The sequence below is a fragment of the Ochotona princeps genome, chromosome 1 (genome assembly GCF_030435755.1).
Source record: "Ochotona princeps isolate mOchPri1 chromosome 1, mOchPri1.hap1, whole genome shotgun sequence".
NCBI classification, from domain to species: Eukaryota; Metazoa; Chordata; class Mammalia; order Lagomorpha; family Ochotonidae; genus Ochotona; species Ochotona princeps.
In genome coordinates, this window is record NC_080832.1 from 24,865,580 (window position 1) to 24,883,719 (window position 18,140).

General features: G+C 46.9%; 1 protein-coding gene across 1 annotated transcript in view; it reads right to left on the reverse strand.

Annotated features, from left to right (window-relative positions):
• HECA (hdc homolog, cell cycle regulator) overlaps positions 1-11,834 on the reverse strand; it is a 46,707-nt gene extending 34,873 nt beyond the window's left edge. Inside the window, exon 1 of the mRNA XM_058669894.1 lies at positions 11,386-11,834. Coding sequence (XP_058525877.1) covers positions 11,386-11,668 — 283 coding nt within the window. The 5' untranslated portion in view covers positions 11,669-11,834. The remainder of the gene's footprint in view (positions 1-11,385) is intronic.
• Between the last annotated feature and the right edge of the window lie 6,306 nt (positions 11,835-18,140).

Sequence of the window (18,140 nt, forward strand, 5' to 3'; positions counted from 1 at the left end):
AAGGTATGTTTTAATGACTTTCTACTATTATATTGAAATAATCATCATGCACGGGCATGTTCACTAACAAACAGAAGTGTGATTTGGTTTCAGTTCTAGAGCAGAAAGATGTATTTATAACTTAAGAGGACATGATCAAATATACACTTATGCAAAGGGAAAAATAAATTTTAAATGTGATAAACAGCTTTCTAATTTACATAAGCAATTTGATACTACGCTACCTTTTGCCTAAATTCATCTTTTTAAAACTAGTCTTTTAAAGGCATATACCTTAGGGCATCCTATGTCTAATGAATTTTCAAAGAAATGAAATAAATAGAAATGCTGAATAATGACACCTGGACCATCTTTTGCATTTTAACTGCCTGAAATTACTCTTTTGAGGGTGATATGATTTGAGTGGCAATGTATTTTGAAGGAGTCCAGAATATCTCACTGTGGCATAAAATTATTTTCACTGAAAGCATTTGGACCCCTGAAATCTCTTATCAGCCTAAGAGCAGAACCTCCCAAAAGGACTCAATTACCATAAATCCTCTCCTAGAGAGAAACCAGGGCAGACTGCCTGTTCTTCCATGGACAAGCAGAGGACTGTGACGGCCCATCCTGAGGGCCCTTCAGTCATCACACTCATCCCTCTGCCCCGAAGCGCTCTTTCCTCCAGCTCCTCCAATTCAAGCCTGCGTTAAGTCCCAAATTCTAATCAGCCTTTGGAGTCCACATTTCTTCTCTGGTGATTAAATCTCTCTTTTCTCACGCTAATCTGCCTTTTTGTCAATTTCATTTGCAGACTCTCAAAAACTGAAACCCTTGAGGTAAAGTCAAATCTACCAAACACTCTGTTATGGTACAGGAGAATCATATTTTCTTCTTAAATGCAGTCTAAGGAATTACATGACTAACATTTAATATTTCCTCCTTCACATCTTCATCTTTCCCTATTTTTCTTCAAACTTCCTCTTAATGTCTGTATTTCTGACTGTCTTCAAGTATAGTTCAGTAGAAATAACTTTCTGCATTTTTAGAACACACAATTTATAAGAAAGCTTCAAGTATAAACAAGTTTAAAATCCTTACGTTGCTATTTCATTTCCAGTTTCACTAAGAACTGGAAGCTTTCTAGAATACATAACATTGACACTACACACATCCACATACACGGTCATTCTGTACAAAACAACGGCCTCTCCCCCTCTCCTCTTTTTTGCTTTAAGATTTGGATGATGATTTTTTTCTTTTTTTAATACATTTTATTATTGTTGTTATTATTTTATAATACAGTTTCATATTCCCTTATCCCCTCCCCAGTTCCCTCCCCCCCCCCCGTTCCTCTATATCATTACTAACATATAATTCTTCATACTCAGTCTTATGTATATCATTGCGGGTATAGACAATGGCAGAGAGTCCAGAATCCTATTGTCAAGATATAGCAAACAGTTTCATTGTAAGTCCATCTTTGTCTGCAAGTAGAAATGCATACACTGTATCCTCACATCTGGATGTTAGTCTCCATTTCACAGCTACTATACATCCCTTCAAATGAAAAGTCATGATTCAAAATCAACAATAGAAAAGAAGAAATTTACAATGCCATGAAGTTAAATGACATGTTACTAGATATGACAGTCTCCACTACACAACTACTGTACATCCCCTCAAATGAAAAGTCATGATACAAAATCAACAATAAAAAGAAAAATAGAAACTTACAATGTCTGAAGCTAAATGACATGTTACTAGATATGACAGTCTCCATTACACAGCTACTATACATCTCCTTAAATGAAGAGCCACAAAACAAAATCAACATCCGGGAGAAAAAAAAAATTAACAACATCAAGAAGTTAAATAACATGCTACTAAATGACAAATGTGTAGCTGAAGAAATGAAAATCAAGAACCTTCTTGAAGAAAATGATGCCACTGAATGATCTACGAGTCACTGAATGATTTAATCAGAAGGAAGTGCTTTGAAGAGATGAAACCAACAGAAAACAACAAAACCCATGTGACATAGTTTCCGCTGACCAAACAAGAGAATTCAACCAATGTGGCACAAAAGTATACACTTTCTACCCAGGTATTAAAAGCAAACCACGAGGACAACAATCTCTCCCCTTACAACCCTGTCTCCTGGCACTGGGTACCTGAGGGTAACCGCAATTAGCTAAGTTCCATGGCTCCAGAAACCCAGGGCTGCTGTGCACACAATGAAAGACCCTGCCACACTGCAGCCTTGGGTACTGTAACATTGTCATCCTCTGGGGAGAGAAGCAGCATGTAACTGGTACCCACCGCACTGAGCTAGCTGTATCAAAAGATACAGTTTCTGCTGAAACATACAGAAGCTTTACACCCTCCGGGGAGCTAGATGTCTGTGGTTCTCCACTTATTATGGATCAGCCAGATTTGACTGGCCCCACCCCTCTCCAGTCCTGTGTCCTGCTACTGCACCTTACACTAGCCCTATCTAATTCTTGACAGCAAACAGAACTGAAAACAATTTCTTGCCTTCTTGGCTTAGAACAGTCTCTTCCGTTTTCAGACCCAACTGCCTCTCTTCCCACAGTGCATCACGGCAGCGCCTGATGTCTACAGGCCCGTCAACTTTACTGTGGGCCCTCAGAGGTGTGGATTCTACTGCTCCTAAGTGCAACTCAACGTGCAGGCACAGAAGATGGGCACATAACAAATGTTTAGTGATTGGCCATGGATGTAGATAAACAAAACCATTAACGAGAAACAAATGAGCAAGTAACTAATGGACAAATTCCTCAGTTGTCACTGGGAAGAGAACAGGGCCTTCTGTTTAATTCTCAGGAAGGACGAGCCCTGGCTGATCCCCCCGGGAGCACCCTGGGCGCCTCACCTTCTTTCATTTAAGCAACTCCACGTAGTTACTTTACCTCACCGTCTTAAAACGCAATCCTTACATATTTAGCCCAACATCTGATCACTGCACGTGCACCTGCTGCTTATTTCACAGCTATCCTTGCATGTAATAGCCATCCTACGTTTATTACTACATAAAGAAGATGTAATCGCGTACACACTCTGCTTTCAACTTTCTGTGGGGCTGGGGGTAGTAAATTATCCGGTTTTTCAGGGAAAGCTCAGATCAGAGAGGGGGAACAGACTGCATCGTTTCGTCAGCTCCGCGCTCGGGGAGAGCCATGAATGGCGGCACAGTCTTCCTCAGCACCAGTGCTTCCAGGCCCTTCTCCGCCCACACCACGTCCCGGTCTCTGTTCTCTGCAGCGTGCTGGTGCTCCATGTTTTGTGGCTGGGTGGTTTCTAACCAACATGAAACTCACAGAACTATTGCTAACAGTGCTCATCTCTGCCAAGATCTTTCAAAAGTAAGTAGACCGTTTTCCTCCAGAAGGCTACATTTAGAAACTGGAGGCTGAGGCTAACTAACTTGCCACAGAGTCAGTTTGTTAGGAAATGTGGTACCCAGATGTACATGCAGATTTGCTAAAACCCCATGTTTGTCATCCTTGCTTGTTTATTGAACACTGAAAAAACTCTAGTGCTTATTTCCTAAGATAAGGATGAGGATATGGACAGAATTCCAAAAGTCTACACGTCCAAAGCCACTAACTCTACCGTCAGCTTCTAAAATATGACCCACCCTTTTCAGATGCTTTGCTGCATCCTGGCCAGCTATCACATCATACATATGGCAGAAGTTCTCATCAGAAAGAAATCCTTTCTTGGAAAGTTCTCCTAATGATGATGGTACACGCTCCAGGCTCTGGCACCAAACACAGGCCTCCGGCTGCTGACAGCAACTGGGGTAGCAACTCACCAGCATACCTTAAAACCACAGGCACCAGAAGTAGGCAAGGCCATGAGGCAAGAACTGTGTCTGAGGCACTGTCACACTGGCACAACCTTCCTGTAGGGCAATACATTGGTTAACATGTCATCAAAGTCACACACACATATCCTTTGACACAGCAAGTCCACAAGTAAGATTCTGTCCTGAGAAAGGGTTATGGTTTGCATGTTTATAATCCTTATGTACAAAAGCTCATGTACAAACTTAATCCCTTAGGAGGTCACTAGGCTGTAAGGACTCCAAAGAGAAGTCAGTGTCCTTATTAAAGAGCTTAAAGGGCCAGGTTCATCCATGCTGCCTGCTCTGTTGTGGGAGACCACAATAAAATGTCACACAGCGGCAGGTGCTCCTGAGACCCTGGGCATGCCAGTGCTAGTGACTGTGGACTTCCCAGCCCCAGGACTGTGAGAGGCACGTGTCTATCGTTTATAAATCACCTGGTCTTGTGGTATGAAGCTAGTGAGAGATTTCCCAGTTTTAACTGCCATTTCCCATTCTCCATTGGATATGTATTCTGCATATCCTTGAACTTATGGGAAAGCTCACACTGAAAGTTTTGTTTCTAGAACTTACGCTGAGGTCTGGAAGGAAGACGGAGACAATCTCTCTCAATCTCTCTCTCTCTCTCTCTCTCTCACACACACACACACACACACACAGAGAGAGAGAGAGAGAGAGAGAGAGAGAGAGAGAGAGAGAGAAGGTCCCAGAAGGAGCTCTGATGGCTGAGCAGCACTTTCTGCCAAACCCTAGGACTAAGGTGGACTTCAGAAGACACCATCCAGACATACAAAACACTCATAGAGACCTGACAAAGCTTACTTCTAGCTTAGGCACAAAAGCTTCTTCCAAGATCACCATGGCGTTCTGTACTCCTCATACTCCCAACAGATGGGCCTCAATGTGAAAAAAAAAAAAAAAAAAAGCAAAATCTTTTCATCTTCCTTCTGAAAGATACAGGGAACGTAAATGCAGCAGGAATTCAAGTAAATGTTTTTGTTTTTGTTTTAAGAAAAGGAAGTTCCTTTAAATGTACTATAAACATATTTATGAGCAGAGTGCATCAGGGTCCTACCTGGGAAGCCTACGCCCTATCTGAGACTGCCTGTTTTCTCACCCTGGCCCACTACTCCTCCAGCGTCCTGCCAAAACACAAAGACAGGGGCAGATGATGGCTCAAGTACCTGGGGCCCCTGCCGCACACACGGGGGATCCAGAATGAGCTCTGGGCCCCTGGCTTCATACTAGCCCAAATCAGCTGCTGCTAGCCCGTGCGGAGTAAACTGCAGGATGGAAAACCTTTCTCCCCATCACTCTGCCTTTTAAACAAAAAATTTTTTTCAGAAACTATGCTATGTGGCCCAAGTATGCAGCAAGCAAAGTACAAATCCTGTTCACAGGGAACAGGTGGTGCTGTCAAAAAGAAAGCTACTTGTCAACAGATGTTATGGAATTCAGAATATATTTTCCCATCAAAACCATGTTACATTGGTAGTTAACTCCTAGTTTGATTCACAAAACCTGTTTAGTGGTTAAATGAGAAATACTGGGAAAATGGTAACTCCAGCAGAACAAGAAAGGCTCTCATCAGGCGGGCCTCTAGCCTACTGATTAAGATGTCTGTGTCCCACATCAGAGTTCCTAGGTTCAGTTCCGGGCTGGCACTCCCAGCTCTAACCTCCTGCTAACGCTGACCCAGAGAGGCAGGGACTGGTTCAAGCAACTGGACTGGCCTACTTGTGCGGCGACCTGCATTGAGCTGCTCCCAGCTGCAGTTCTGGCCACTGGCAGCACTTAGGGAGTGAACCAGGAACGGGAAACTCTTTGTGTAGCTGGGACAAAAAAAAGAAAGAAATGAAATGAAATGCTATTGAATTCGATTCCTCCAAGATTCCCCAGAAGACAAAACAAAAAGAAAAGGAGAGAGAAAGAGAGAAAGAAAAAGAGAGAAAGGCTGAAAAGAAAAAACAGAAGGGAATAAAACCGTGCTGAGTTCCATTCCTCCAAGATTCCCCAGGAGAAATGCCACCCTATTTCCAAGGTCATGCTCTCTTCCTGGGGCAGGTCATGCTCTCAGTCCAAGAGTGGAAGAGAAAGGAAAGATTCTGAGACTGCAAGGTCTCAGGGAGGTGACCTGGAAGGGGTCCTCACAGCCGCAGAGGGCAGCTCAGGCCCCTGTTGTCACAACTATAATCATCCCTGCCCCATCCTGCCTTCCTCCCCGCCCCACCTGCAGTAACGTCAGACCACCTCCTAACACCCCTGCACATAAAGCTCTGAGAGAACTTATTCAGAACCTTAAATAAACAACTCACATTTCTTTGAAATTTTCTTGTTTATTTTATTCTTATTGTAAAGGCAGATTTTCAGACAGAAGGAGACAGAAAGATCTTCTATCAAATGCTTCATTCCCCAAATGGTGGCAATGGTCGGAGTTGAGCTGATCCAAAGCCAGGAGCCTCTTCCTCTGGGCCTTCCATGTGAGTGCAAGGTCTCTTTGGGCCATCCACTGCAGGTTTCCTAGGCCGGAAGTAGGGAGCTGGATCAGAAATGGAACAGCCAGGACACAAACTGGCACCCATATAGGATACCGGCACTTATAGGCAGAGGATTAGCAAATTGAACCATCATGCACACACATCTTAAGCTCCTATTGTAGAGCCCAGTGCAATAGCTCAATGGCTAAATTCTCATCTTACAAGCACTAGGATCCCACAGGGGAACTGGTTCATGTCCCGGCTGTTTCACTTCCCATCCAGCTCCCTGCCTGTAGCCTGGGAAAACAGCAAAGTTGGCCCAAAGCACTGGGACCCTGTACCCACATGGGAGACCCGAGAGAAGCTCCTGGCTCCTGATTAGCTGAGCTCCAGCCATTGTTGCCACTTGAGGAGTGAACTAGCAGATGGAAAATCTTTTGTCTTTCCTTCTCTTCGTAAATCTGATCTGCCTTTCCAATAAAACTAAGTAAATCAAAAATTTTTAAAACTCCTATTGTAAGTCAGGCACCTTTATAAGACAGATATTTACTCTGTCAGAAAGATAATATGCATAACACAGATATGTTACTTGATATTTGTGGGTAGATGTTACTATTCCTTTTTATATATGCAAAATACTATGGTTCAGAGAAGTTCCGTGACTTGCCCTGACTCATTCGGCAAGAAATCAGAGAAGCGAGGACTGGGTGGGACGCAGAGGCCGACCAAGTACAAAGTTGATCACCAAGTAAACTGACTCGATCTCAGACAGAATTCCTGAATGAATTGGGGTCCCAGGGCAGGGAGGAGCATGGGGCAGAGTGAGTCCTGGCCATCTCAAATTGATTCACAAAAGTATTTGAAATCTAGGCTCACTGAAAACTATGTATCATAATTCAGACCACAAGTCACATATTTTTAGACCTAAAGGGGAAAAGCAGAGGTTTAATAAAACCATAATTCCCAAATGAAACTACATAATTATAATCCACTGCATGATTCCTAGATCCTAAAAATAATAATTGGCAAAATCTTGTCCATCTACAATCAAAATGCTACAATATGTGCAGACAGATGCTTACTGTGTAGGAGGACGGCACATCCTCATGTCTTGTATTCCCTGTAAAATGTTTTGTAAAACAAAACCTAATAAACCCATTAAAAGTACAAAATCCTGGGGCCAGCACAATGGCTCAGCTCCAAATGCCAGGATCCCATATGGCCACGAGTTTGTGTCCCAGCGGCTCCACTTCCCATCTAGCTCCCAGTTTGTGGCCTGAGAAAGTAGCAAAGATGGCCCAGGGCCTTGGGCCTTGCACCCATGTGGGAGACTGGGAAGAAACTCCTGGCTCCTGGCTGCAGATCGCCTCGGCTACAATTGTAGCCATTCGAGGAGTGAACCAGTAGATGGAAGACCTTTATGTCTCTCCTTCTCTCTAGAGATCGGCCTTTGGAGGGAAAATAACTAATTATTTTTTTAAAAGTACAAAATCCTTACAGTTAATATTCCACTCATTCAAGACATACAAATGCAATGAATTCAACTTCTTCAACTTTAACCATACCTCAGGTCTCCCAAGCTATCCTTCTCTCACAGAGTAAGCATGACTCCTTTAACCTACTGAAAATCATCAACAGTACCCAGTACAATAGCCTAATGGCTAAAGTCCTCGCTTTGCATGCTCCGAGATCCCATATGGGCAATGGTTTTAATCCCAGTAGTCCCATTTCCCATCTAGCTCCCTGCCTGTGGCCTGGGAACGCAGCAGACAATGGCCCAAAGCTATGGGACCCTGTACCCGCACGGGAGACCCGGATGAAGCAGCAGGCTCCTGGCCTCAGATCAGCTCAGCTCTGGCTGTTGCAGCCACTTGGGGAATAAATTATTGGACAGAAAATCTTCCTCTCTGTCTCTCCTCCTCTCTGTATATCTGACTTTGCAAGAAAAATAAATCCTAAAAAAAAAAAAAAGAAAGAAAGAAAATCAATCAACAACTAAGAGGTAATATTACTTTGTCCCAGTGGCCACACTGCCCAAGACCTACAAATTCAAAATCCATTCTCCAGATTCTAAGCAACTGTAAATAAAAACTACTAACTTACAAGAATCAACAAAAGCATGTTTGCAGATGTTGATATAAGGTGAACTGAACAAGAACAAATCATTTTAAAGGTTTAGCAAAATATTTATTTACTCCTTCCCAAGAGTACCACTCATGATCACAAAAATTTAACGTCACAGTAAGCACAAAATGTCGAAATGGGAACAGCATGGCGGTATAGCCAGACAGGTATCCACCAGTAGCGCCAGCATTCTGTATTGGCACCAGTTCACATCCTGGCTGTTCCATTTCTAGTCTAGTCCCCTGTTAATGACCATGGAAAGCAGCAGAGTGTGGCCCATCTCCTTGGGAGACCCAGAAGAAGCTCTTGGCTCCCAGCTTTGGACAGACCCAGCTCCAGCTACTGCGGCCATTTGGAGAGTGAACTAGCAGAAGGAAGATATCTCTGCTTCTCCTTCTCTCTCCTTCTCTTCACAAAATTTCCAATGGGGGAAAAAAAAAAGTCTTTAAAATGCAGAAATATTGGCCCCGGCAGTGTGGTGTAGCGGCTAAAGTCCTCACCTTGAACGCCCCGGGATCCTATATGGGCACTGGTTCTGATCCCGGCAGCTCCACTTTCCATCCAGCTCCCTGCTTGTGGCCTGGGAAAGCAGTCAAGGACAGCCCAGAGCTTTGGGACCCTGTACCCGCGTAGGAGACCTGGAGGAAGTTCCTGGTTCCTGGCTCCGGATCGGCACAGAACCGGTCGTTGTGCTCACTTGGGGAGTGAATCATTGGACAGAAGATCTTCTTCTCTATCTCTCCTCCTCTCTGTATATTTGACTTTGTAATAAAATAAATAAATAAATCTTTAAAAAAAATGTAGAAATGATAAAAACAGCCCAATTCATGCCACTTTAAAATTCGAAGTAACTGGGCCTTTCTCAGGTCTGAATATTTGCATGTTCACTGCCCCATTCTTCAAATTCCGCTGGCGCCATCTCTCCCACAGCCCTGTGTTAGAAAGCGTGGCTGGGAAAGGAGCCTTTGTCACTTCTTCATACACGGATGCGCACCGGAGGCCTGCCGTGTGGACTGACAGAGGAGGGCTGCCACCATGAGCTCTCCATCACGGTGACTCACTAAGACTTCAGCATCAGAAGCACGCAGTCGGCATGACACCACTCAGCCCACGGCTCTAACACAAGCTGGCACTTTCTGTGACCCCCCAATTATAGCACATTTAATAAATCAAGATCCTAAACAGAAATATATAGCTTTATACAAAGGTATTAAATATCACAAAAATTTTCCTGAGTTTGCTCCTTCGGAGGAGGGTAGTAGTAACAGGGTATCATAAGCAGTTTATAAGATATACGAACTAGGAGGTACCACCAGTCTGAGAACAATTTCCTCACAATACTGTAAAACGGCCTGATCTTGTGGATAGAAAAAGAGGGAAAGAAGAAAACAGCTGACTGGAAGCTTCCATCTAAGCAAAAATATAGACATATAACATATATGTGACCTATGTGTGACATATAAGTACATCAAGGCAAACCACAACCCCCACACCAGGAGCGCAAGCGCCGTGAGGGCCAGGAAGGCTGGACCACTTTCTTCTTAGCATTTAACACAGTACCTGCAAGACAGTATGCACAGGGGATTTCTACTTGGAATGACTAAATAATGGCTGTCACCTACACTCTAGAGGAACTTCAGTGCAATGTCACCTACGCAATACGCCCTCTGCAAAGCAGGCACCCAGCACCGGCAGGGCACAAGCCCTCGGGCGGCCTCCATCTCCCTCTGAGGGGCCTTGGTTTTACACAGAAGGAAACACTCAGAGGGACAGCCCTTGCCAAGAGGCCAATGCTCTGAAGGCTGAACCGGTGGGTCAGCCCCAAGCCCAACGTGTGCACCCTCCTCTCGGTAGGATCAACATCAAAGCAAAGGAGCGAGCTAAGAAAGAAACCGAACACAGGGAACTCAGGCCGTCCAAAGCGGTGTTACTAGACAGTCACAAATGGGCTAAGCCAGCTGCTGAAGACCAACCAATCTTCCTATTTCAATCCCGCAGACTCACGGGGCCCAGACTCCAAGTGCAGGTGCCGCTCGAAAAAGTAACTGATCTACATTTTAAACACGGCTTCAAAAGCTGAAAACTGTTGACTTCAAAGCCAGACACAAAGATCCACACTGCCCTTCAGTGAAATACACCCCTTCCTGAAAAACAGCCTGGCTGGAGGAATTCAAAGAACTGTCCAAAGAAGTAGAAGTGCTTGGCCAGCACCCTACAACGAAAACCCATGTCACTGGATGGAGAACGCAAACCCTTCCCAGGCTGACTATCCCCAGCCTGTCCCCCAGGAAGGAGGATTCTGGCACGATCTAGAATTATTAGGTTTGCTTCTAAAAACGTGAAACAGCACCACACACAGAATCATTTTTCCTTCTAACTCCAAGCTGGGAACGGAAGTCAAGTTAGATTCTCTCGCTTCTTGCTTGAGCAAGCCAGAAAGGAGCAAACCCTCCAGACCCCCAGACCCACACACACGCCGGACAGCAGAAATGTCACGCGGCCTCTTCAACTGTGGCCCTAAGGATGGCCAGCCCAGATTTGCTGGTTATTATTATTATTAGGTGCATGGGTGGGGAGAGCACAGGAAGGCCGCGCTGCCGCCCAAGTTTTCAATCGGCTCATTCTCAACTTGGGCAGCCCTTTCCCTCTTCCTCCCTCCCTTCTTTCCCTGGATCGAGCTTTGCCAGCTCGGCCACCACCACGGGCAGGCGCTGCCCCCAAAAAACCGGACACCCCTCTCAGAGCCCAAGAGACGCCCCCCGGGGCAGGGGCGCGCCCAGCGGCGCCCGCAGCCGGGCGAGGCAGGCGGAGGGCCGAGCACTTCCTGACTCTCGCATTGTGGTCCACCCGGGGCCCGGCCACGGGCGAGGGGCCCCCGTCGGGGAGGAAGGCGGCGTCCGCCGCGGCCGATCCCCCGCCCCCCCACCGGCTTACCGTTCCTGGCGTCGCCCGCGGCGAAGGCGCCCGCGGCCAGCGCGGCGTTCGCGGTGCCAGTTCCCGCGGCCCCGGTGCCCGCCGCGCCCCCGGTGCCCGCCGCGCCCGCCGCCGCCGCCGCGCCCGCCCCGCAGCCTGCAGCCGCCGCCAGGGGCCCCCCGGTGCCCGCCGCGCCCGCCGCTCCCGCGCCGGCCAGGGCCCCGGCTCCATTTTCCTGCTCGTCCCCGCTGCTGTTGGCGCGTTTGTTTTTGCGGCCGCCTTTGCTGTTTTTGGGGTTGGGCATCTCGAGAGTCAGCCAGCCAGCGTCCGGGGGGCTTCCCTGAGGCGCGCGGCCCTAGCCGCCCGGGCCGCGCCGCGCCATCCCGGCCGCCGCGCGGCCACCCGAGGCTCGCGGGCGCGAGCGGCGCGCTCCCGAGGCCAAGGGCCCAGGCGCGTCTCCGGCGTGTTTGGATTCGGCGGCGCTGACACGCTCGGGGCCCGCCCCCGCCCGTGACGACACTGCGGCCGCGCCCATCAGGTGACCTCACTGGCGGCCTGGGGACCCGCCTGACGTCACGCCCAGCACGGAGCCGGCCCACCGTGGATGACGTCACCCCGGCTCTCGACCGCGTTTCCAGAAAAGCTCCCGGCAGGCCGATGCCGTGACTCTGAGGTGAGACCTTAATGTTAAAGGAGGCTGGAACAAGACAGTGTGAGGAAAACGGGCACGTGGCCTCTGCTGTGATCAGCCCCGTGTCTCACTCAGGGCCCTGGGTGGGGTGGAGTGCCCAGCCCGCGCTCACGCACGTCGGGAGCTGCGTGGGCAGCCACAGCCCAGCCTGGAGCAGCAGCAAGGAGCGGCCAGGAGCCACTTGAGGAGGAAAGTGATGCGCCTGTCTATCTCCCTACACTGTGTGCGCACCGAGTCTGTACCAAGTGCTTGGAAATGTGTCTGAGGAATAAGTTATGCGTCGGTTTCAAAAAATTTTTTTAAAGATTTATTTTATTTTTATTACAAAGTCAGATGTACTGAGAGGAGGAGAGATAGAGAGGAAGCGGAGATGCCGGGATTAGAACCAGCAGCCATATGGGATCAAGGCAAGGACCTTAGCCACTAGGCCACGCTGCCGAGCCCAGTTTCAAAATTTTTACACCAAAATGTACTAAGTCCATTTTCCACAAATTTAAAAAAAAAGATTTGATTTTTATTAAAAAGTCAGATATACAGAGAGGAGAGACAGAGAGAAAGATTTTCCGTCCAATGATTCACTCCCCAAGAGGCCACAACAGCTGAAGCTGCGCCAATCCGAAGCCAGGACCCAGGAACTTCGTCCAGGTCTCCCACGAGGGTGCAGGGTACCAGGGCTTTGGGCCATCCCCAACTGCTTTCCCAGGCCACAAGCAGGGAGCTGGATGGAAAGTGGAGCTACTGGTATTAGAACTGGCTCCCATATGGGATCCCAGCGCGTGCAAGGCAAGCATTTTAGCCGATAGGCTACCGCGCCGGGCCCTTTCCACAAACTTTTTAAGTAGTCTCAGCGGGAAGAACCGGATACCTAAGTAAGTGTCTTGTAACCATTTTGTTTTCAGGTCTGTTTCTGCCCTACCTCCATGCTTTAGCGGAAGCGGGCTGGTTGCGTCGAATCCTCTCACTATCTCCACGGTGTAACAGAAAGCACTCCCTGGAGTCTGTCTTCAGTAGAATGCTGCTCAGCGGAGGATGCCTTCAGCACTCCCCTTCCCGCTTCATGCTCCTGAAGCTAAACGTCTCAGCTAAGTCATCAGCTTTCTCCACAGCAGGTAAAGTCTCTTGGACCCAAAGCCAGACTTGCCCCAGTGGACACCCCTGCTTCCCCCCTCTCCACCACTACCCTACACCGTGTGGCCTCTAACTTGTCTCTTTTTTCACTTTATTTATTTTTAAAGATGTATTTTTTTAATTGGAAAGTCACATATACAGAGAGGAGACACACAGAGAAAGATCTCCCATCCAATGATTCACTCCCAAGTGGTCTCAAAGGCTGGAGCCGAGCCAATTTAAAACCAGGAGCCTGGAGCCTCCTCTGGGTCACCCACCAGGGTGCAGGGTCCCAAGCCTTTGAGGTCATCTTCGATTGCTCTCCCAGGCCACAAGCAGGGCCCTGGATGGGAAGTGAAACAGCCAGGACACGAACTGGTGCCCATATGGGATCCTGGTGTGTGCAAGGCGAGGACCTCAGCTGCTAGGCTACTGCGCTGGGCCCTCTAACGTGTCTCTTGTCTGAACTCCCACCAGACTGTAAGATCTGTGATAGCAGAAACCATCTTATCACTGGATCTGAGACAGTGCTTAGTGCAATGCATGGTTCACAGTACATACTCATTTAACAAATGCAAGACAAGTTCACGAATAAATGACTCGACTGATCTTTGGAGTTGGATGTATCAGCATGTGGTGGCTGCTTGTGCATGAGAGGTGCATGACAGTGTTAAGGAGTTCTGAAAACTCCAGGATGAGAAAGGATGGAGTCACGGAGGAAGATAATGAATTAATGCTGAATTACAGAGGAAGATAATGAATTAATGTTGATATACCTCTTGGGAGGGGGGTTGGGAGATCTCAAAACATTTTGCTGACGTTAACCGTGGCTTTTCTTTTTTTCCGCTTTGGCTTTGTGTTTTTTGAAGTTGTGGAAAATGAGTACAAGAAAATTGAGATCATTATTTTCTTGAATAAATACATAGCTGTCACGCCTTATTGATCAGAGTGTGTGTGCACACAGCCTGCAGACAGACATTGACACCAGCTGCCTCCCACCTCTACATAAATGAGAGCTAAGACTTGGACGCTGGCCCATAAAAATTTCGTAATTGGCTCAGAGCACACAAGCATCCCGTCGGCTGCTGTTCTGGTGAATTGTGTAAGCCACCTCCTTCTCATTCAAACCGCACAAAATGAAAAGGAAGAAGGAGAGCCGGGCCAAGTCTTCCACCCTCCAACTCGCTCATCTAGTTTTAGCGTTAGTCGAATGTGATGCATTTAAGATCAGAATTTTAAATAAAATCAGAAATAGATTTTATTGCAATAACGACACTAGATGTAAAACCGGCATGTCTGAAGGCCAGTGTAGGTGAGGGTAAAGGACTCCATTTCGTGCCTGCATTCTATTCAGTGTGTGGAATTTCACAGGCTTCCTGCTATCTAGCCCTTTCCTTTTTCTTTGTTTCATATTTTTTCTGAGATTGTGTGTGAGAGAGAGTGAGAGAGAGACAATCTCCTGAAAGAGCAGTGCTTAGATGCTTTGAAAGATAGAAGGTCTCTACTGTGTGCTTATACAGCCAGAGTTGCCTGTATGATATCCTCAGTGAACTCATGTGTTCTGAAATATGCTTGAAAAAAATGTCATCTCAGGCTGGCCGTGTGACATAGCACCTTAAGCTTCTCCTGCGGCACCGCCATCCCATGTGGGCTCTGTTTCCTGTCCTGGCTGCTCCACTTCTAGTTCAGCTGTTAGCTTATGGCCTAGCAAAAATGATGGAAGGTGGGCAAAGTGTTTGGACCCCTGCCAACCCACATGGGAGATCCAGGTGACGCTCTGGGCTCTGGCCTGCATCATTAGTTGTGGTTGTGTGGGCAGTGAATCAGCAGATGGAAGATCTCTGTTTCTCCCTCTCTGTGTGTAACTAGGAATTTCAGAGTAAATAAAGTATTTTTTTAAATGATACTTCTATCATTTGGGACACACCCTATTACCCAGGTCTCTGCTAAGATAATGCAAAACAACCACATATCAGGCCATCAAAGGTAAACATTTTACACTTGTGAGAAATGGGCTGGATTGGTCTTTAGGGCTGGATTGGGATAATCATGGTTTCAGAGCTCTTAAGTTTTTAGGTTTGATGTTTTTGCCTGTCTCCTGAGCACTTATGAATGAGAGCACTTCTAAGTTTTCTTGTTGTTGTTTAAATATTTATTTATTTTATTTGAAAGAAATATAGAGAGTGCAGGAGAGAGATCTTCCATCCACTGGTTCACTCCCCAGATGGCTACAATCCCCAGAACAGGGCCAGGTGGGCACCAGAAGCCAGGAGTTTTTTCCAGATCTCCGGGACCTGTGCATTTGGACCATCTTTCACTACTTTCCCAGGCCGTTACCAGGGAGTTGAATGTGAAGCAGTCAGGACAGAAACTGGTGACCCTGTGGGATGCTGGTCTCACGGGCAGTGGCTTTACCCGTTACTTAACAATGCCAGCCCCCCGAAATGTATGGCAAAATGAAATTGAAAGATATGCTTGAGTGAGGCAAAACTGCACAGTGGGTTAAGCTGTCACTTGGGGTAATTGCTTGCCATATCCGAGTGTTAGTTTGAGTCTAGTCACTCTGATTCCAATCCAACTGCCTGCTAATGTGTCTAGGAAGCAGCAAATGTCCTTGCCACCCACATGGCAGACCTGGATAGAATTCTTGTCTCCTGGCTCTCACCTGGCCCAAGCATTGTTGTAGCCATTAACCAACAGATGAAAGATATTGCTCTGTGTGTGGGTGTGTGTCCCTCTCTCTCACTCTGACTTTCAAATGAATTTTAAAAATAAGTCTTTAAAAAAAGATGTCTGTGATGGGGCCCCCAAAATTGAAATAGATGCATAGTTTTTTTTTTTTAATAACACATTTTGCATGAGCATTCTGAATATCCCTCATATGCATCATGGATTTGAGGCCAAAAAAAAAAAAAAAACCTGAAAGGCATTTGTTATACTGTGCCATCAAATGTTTGATTTTATAGGCTATTCTTTCCACTGTCTCTTTCTCTCAGGGAAAACATTTTCTCTCTTAAACAACACATTGCATTCTCCAAAGAAAAGGATCATATATTTCAACTTACTAATTTTTGAAAGAGTTACAGAGAGAAAAGGAGAGACAGAGATCTCCCATCCACTGGTCCACTCCCCAGATGACCACAATAGCTAAGGGCTGGACTAGGCCAAAGTTGAAACCAGAAATATTGGATTCCATTATCACAATATCCCTCTGTTTCCAATTCATTTATTTATTGCGATCAAAGGCAGGAGTAGATGATGGCCCAAGTGCTTGCGTCCTGCCAGCCATGCTGGAGAGCTAATAGAATTCAAGATTTCTGGTTTCTGTTTGGTCCAGTCATGGCTCTTACAGCCTTTCAAATAAGTAAAAATAAATAAGTATTAAAAAGTTGAAAATTGTGATGGCGCTGTGTTGTAGCTGGTAAGGCTGCTGCCAGCACACCACATGGACACCCATTCCTGGCTGCTCCACTTCCAATCCAGCTGCCTACTAACGGCCCTGAAAAATCGGCAAAAAATGGTCACATTCTTGGGTCCCTGTCACTCATGTGGGAGACCCAGATGAAGCTCTTGGCGCCTGGCACTTGGCTTTAGCCTGACCCAGCTCTGGCTTTTATAGGTATTTGGAGAGTGACCAGGCAGATAGAAGATCTTTCTCTCCCTCTCTCTTTCTCCTTCACCATTTCCCTCTCTCCCTTCCTTCCTCTGTTACTCTACCACTCAAAGCAATAAATAAATAATTTTAAAAAATACTTTCCCCATTACCCCGTGCCACCAAACTGAGGATCCTTCCAGCAGCAACACATGCTTGCAATCTTACCAATCTTATCAATCTTACAGTCTCCGGAAGACAGTGATCCTGCTGTGGCTCAGAGCTCAGAGCAGCTGTGCCATGTGGGGAAGCATCCGCTTCCAAAGTCACACAAAGGGTTGTGGGCAGGATTTAGTTCCTCTCAGGCTGCTGGCTCCAGGTCTCCTTCAGATCCCTCCATACGAGTCTATGCAAAAGGCAATTTCAAACAGCAGGTAGCTTCCTCCAAGCGGGCAAGAGAGAGAATAGGAGAAGGTAAACAAGAAAGATCCAGTCTTTCTGGTAACGCACCCTCACAGATAACATCCACAATGCTGGCCATGGCCTAGTCCTTGGATTCAGGTCACTAGCACAAGCCCGAGGGAAGCACATGATACAGGTACATGATGAAGACCAAGGATGAAGAGCATTACAATCCACTTGAGAATCTGCCTCTCATGAACATGTTAATATATTGCTTTCTACATCTAAATTCTTTTTTTTTTTAAAGATTTATTTATTTTATTACAAAGTCAGAGATACAGAGAGGAGGAGAGACAGAGAGGAAGATCTTCCATCCGATGATTCACTCCCCAAGTGAGCCGCAATGGCTGGTGCTGCGCCGATCCGAAGCCAGGAACCTGGAACCTCTTCCGGGTCTCCCACAGGGTGCAGGGTCCCAAAGCCTTGGGCTGTCCTCGACTGCTTTCCCAGGCCACAAGCAGGGAGCTGGATGGGAAGTGGAGCTGCCGGGATTAGAACCTGCGCCCATATGGGATCCCGGGGTGTTCAAGGCAAGGACTTTAACCGCTAGGCCACGCCACTGGGCCCCTCTACATCTAAATTCTTTTTTTTTTTTTTAAGATTTATTCATTTTTATTGGAAAGCCGGATATACAGAGAGGAGAGACAGAGAGGAAGATCTTCCATCGGATGATTCACTCCCCAAGTGAGCCGCAATGGCTGGTGCTGCTCCAATCCGGAGCCAGGAACCAGGAACCTCTTCCAGGTCTCCCACGCGGGTGCAGGGTCCCAAAGCTTTGGGCCGTCCTCGACTGCTTTTCTAGGCCACAAGCAGGGAGCTGGATGGGAAATGGGGCTGCTGGGATTAGAACCGGCGCCCATATGGGATCCCGGTGCATTCAAGGCGAGGACTTTAGCCGCTAGGCCACGCCACCAGGCCTCTACA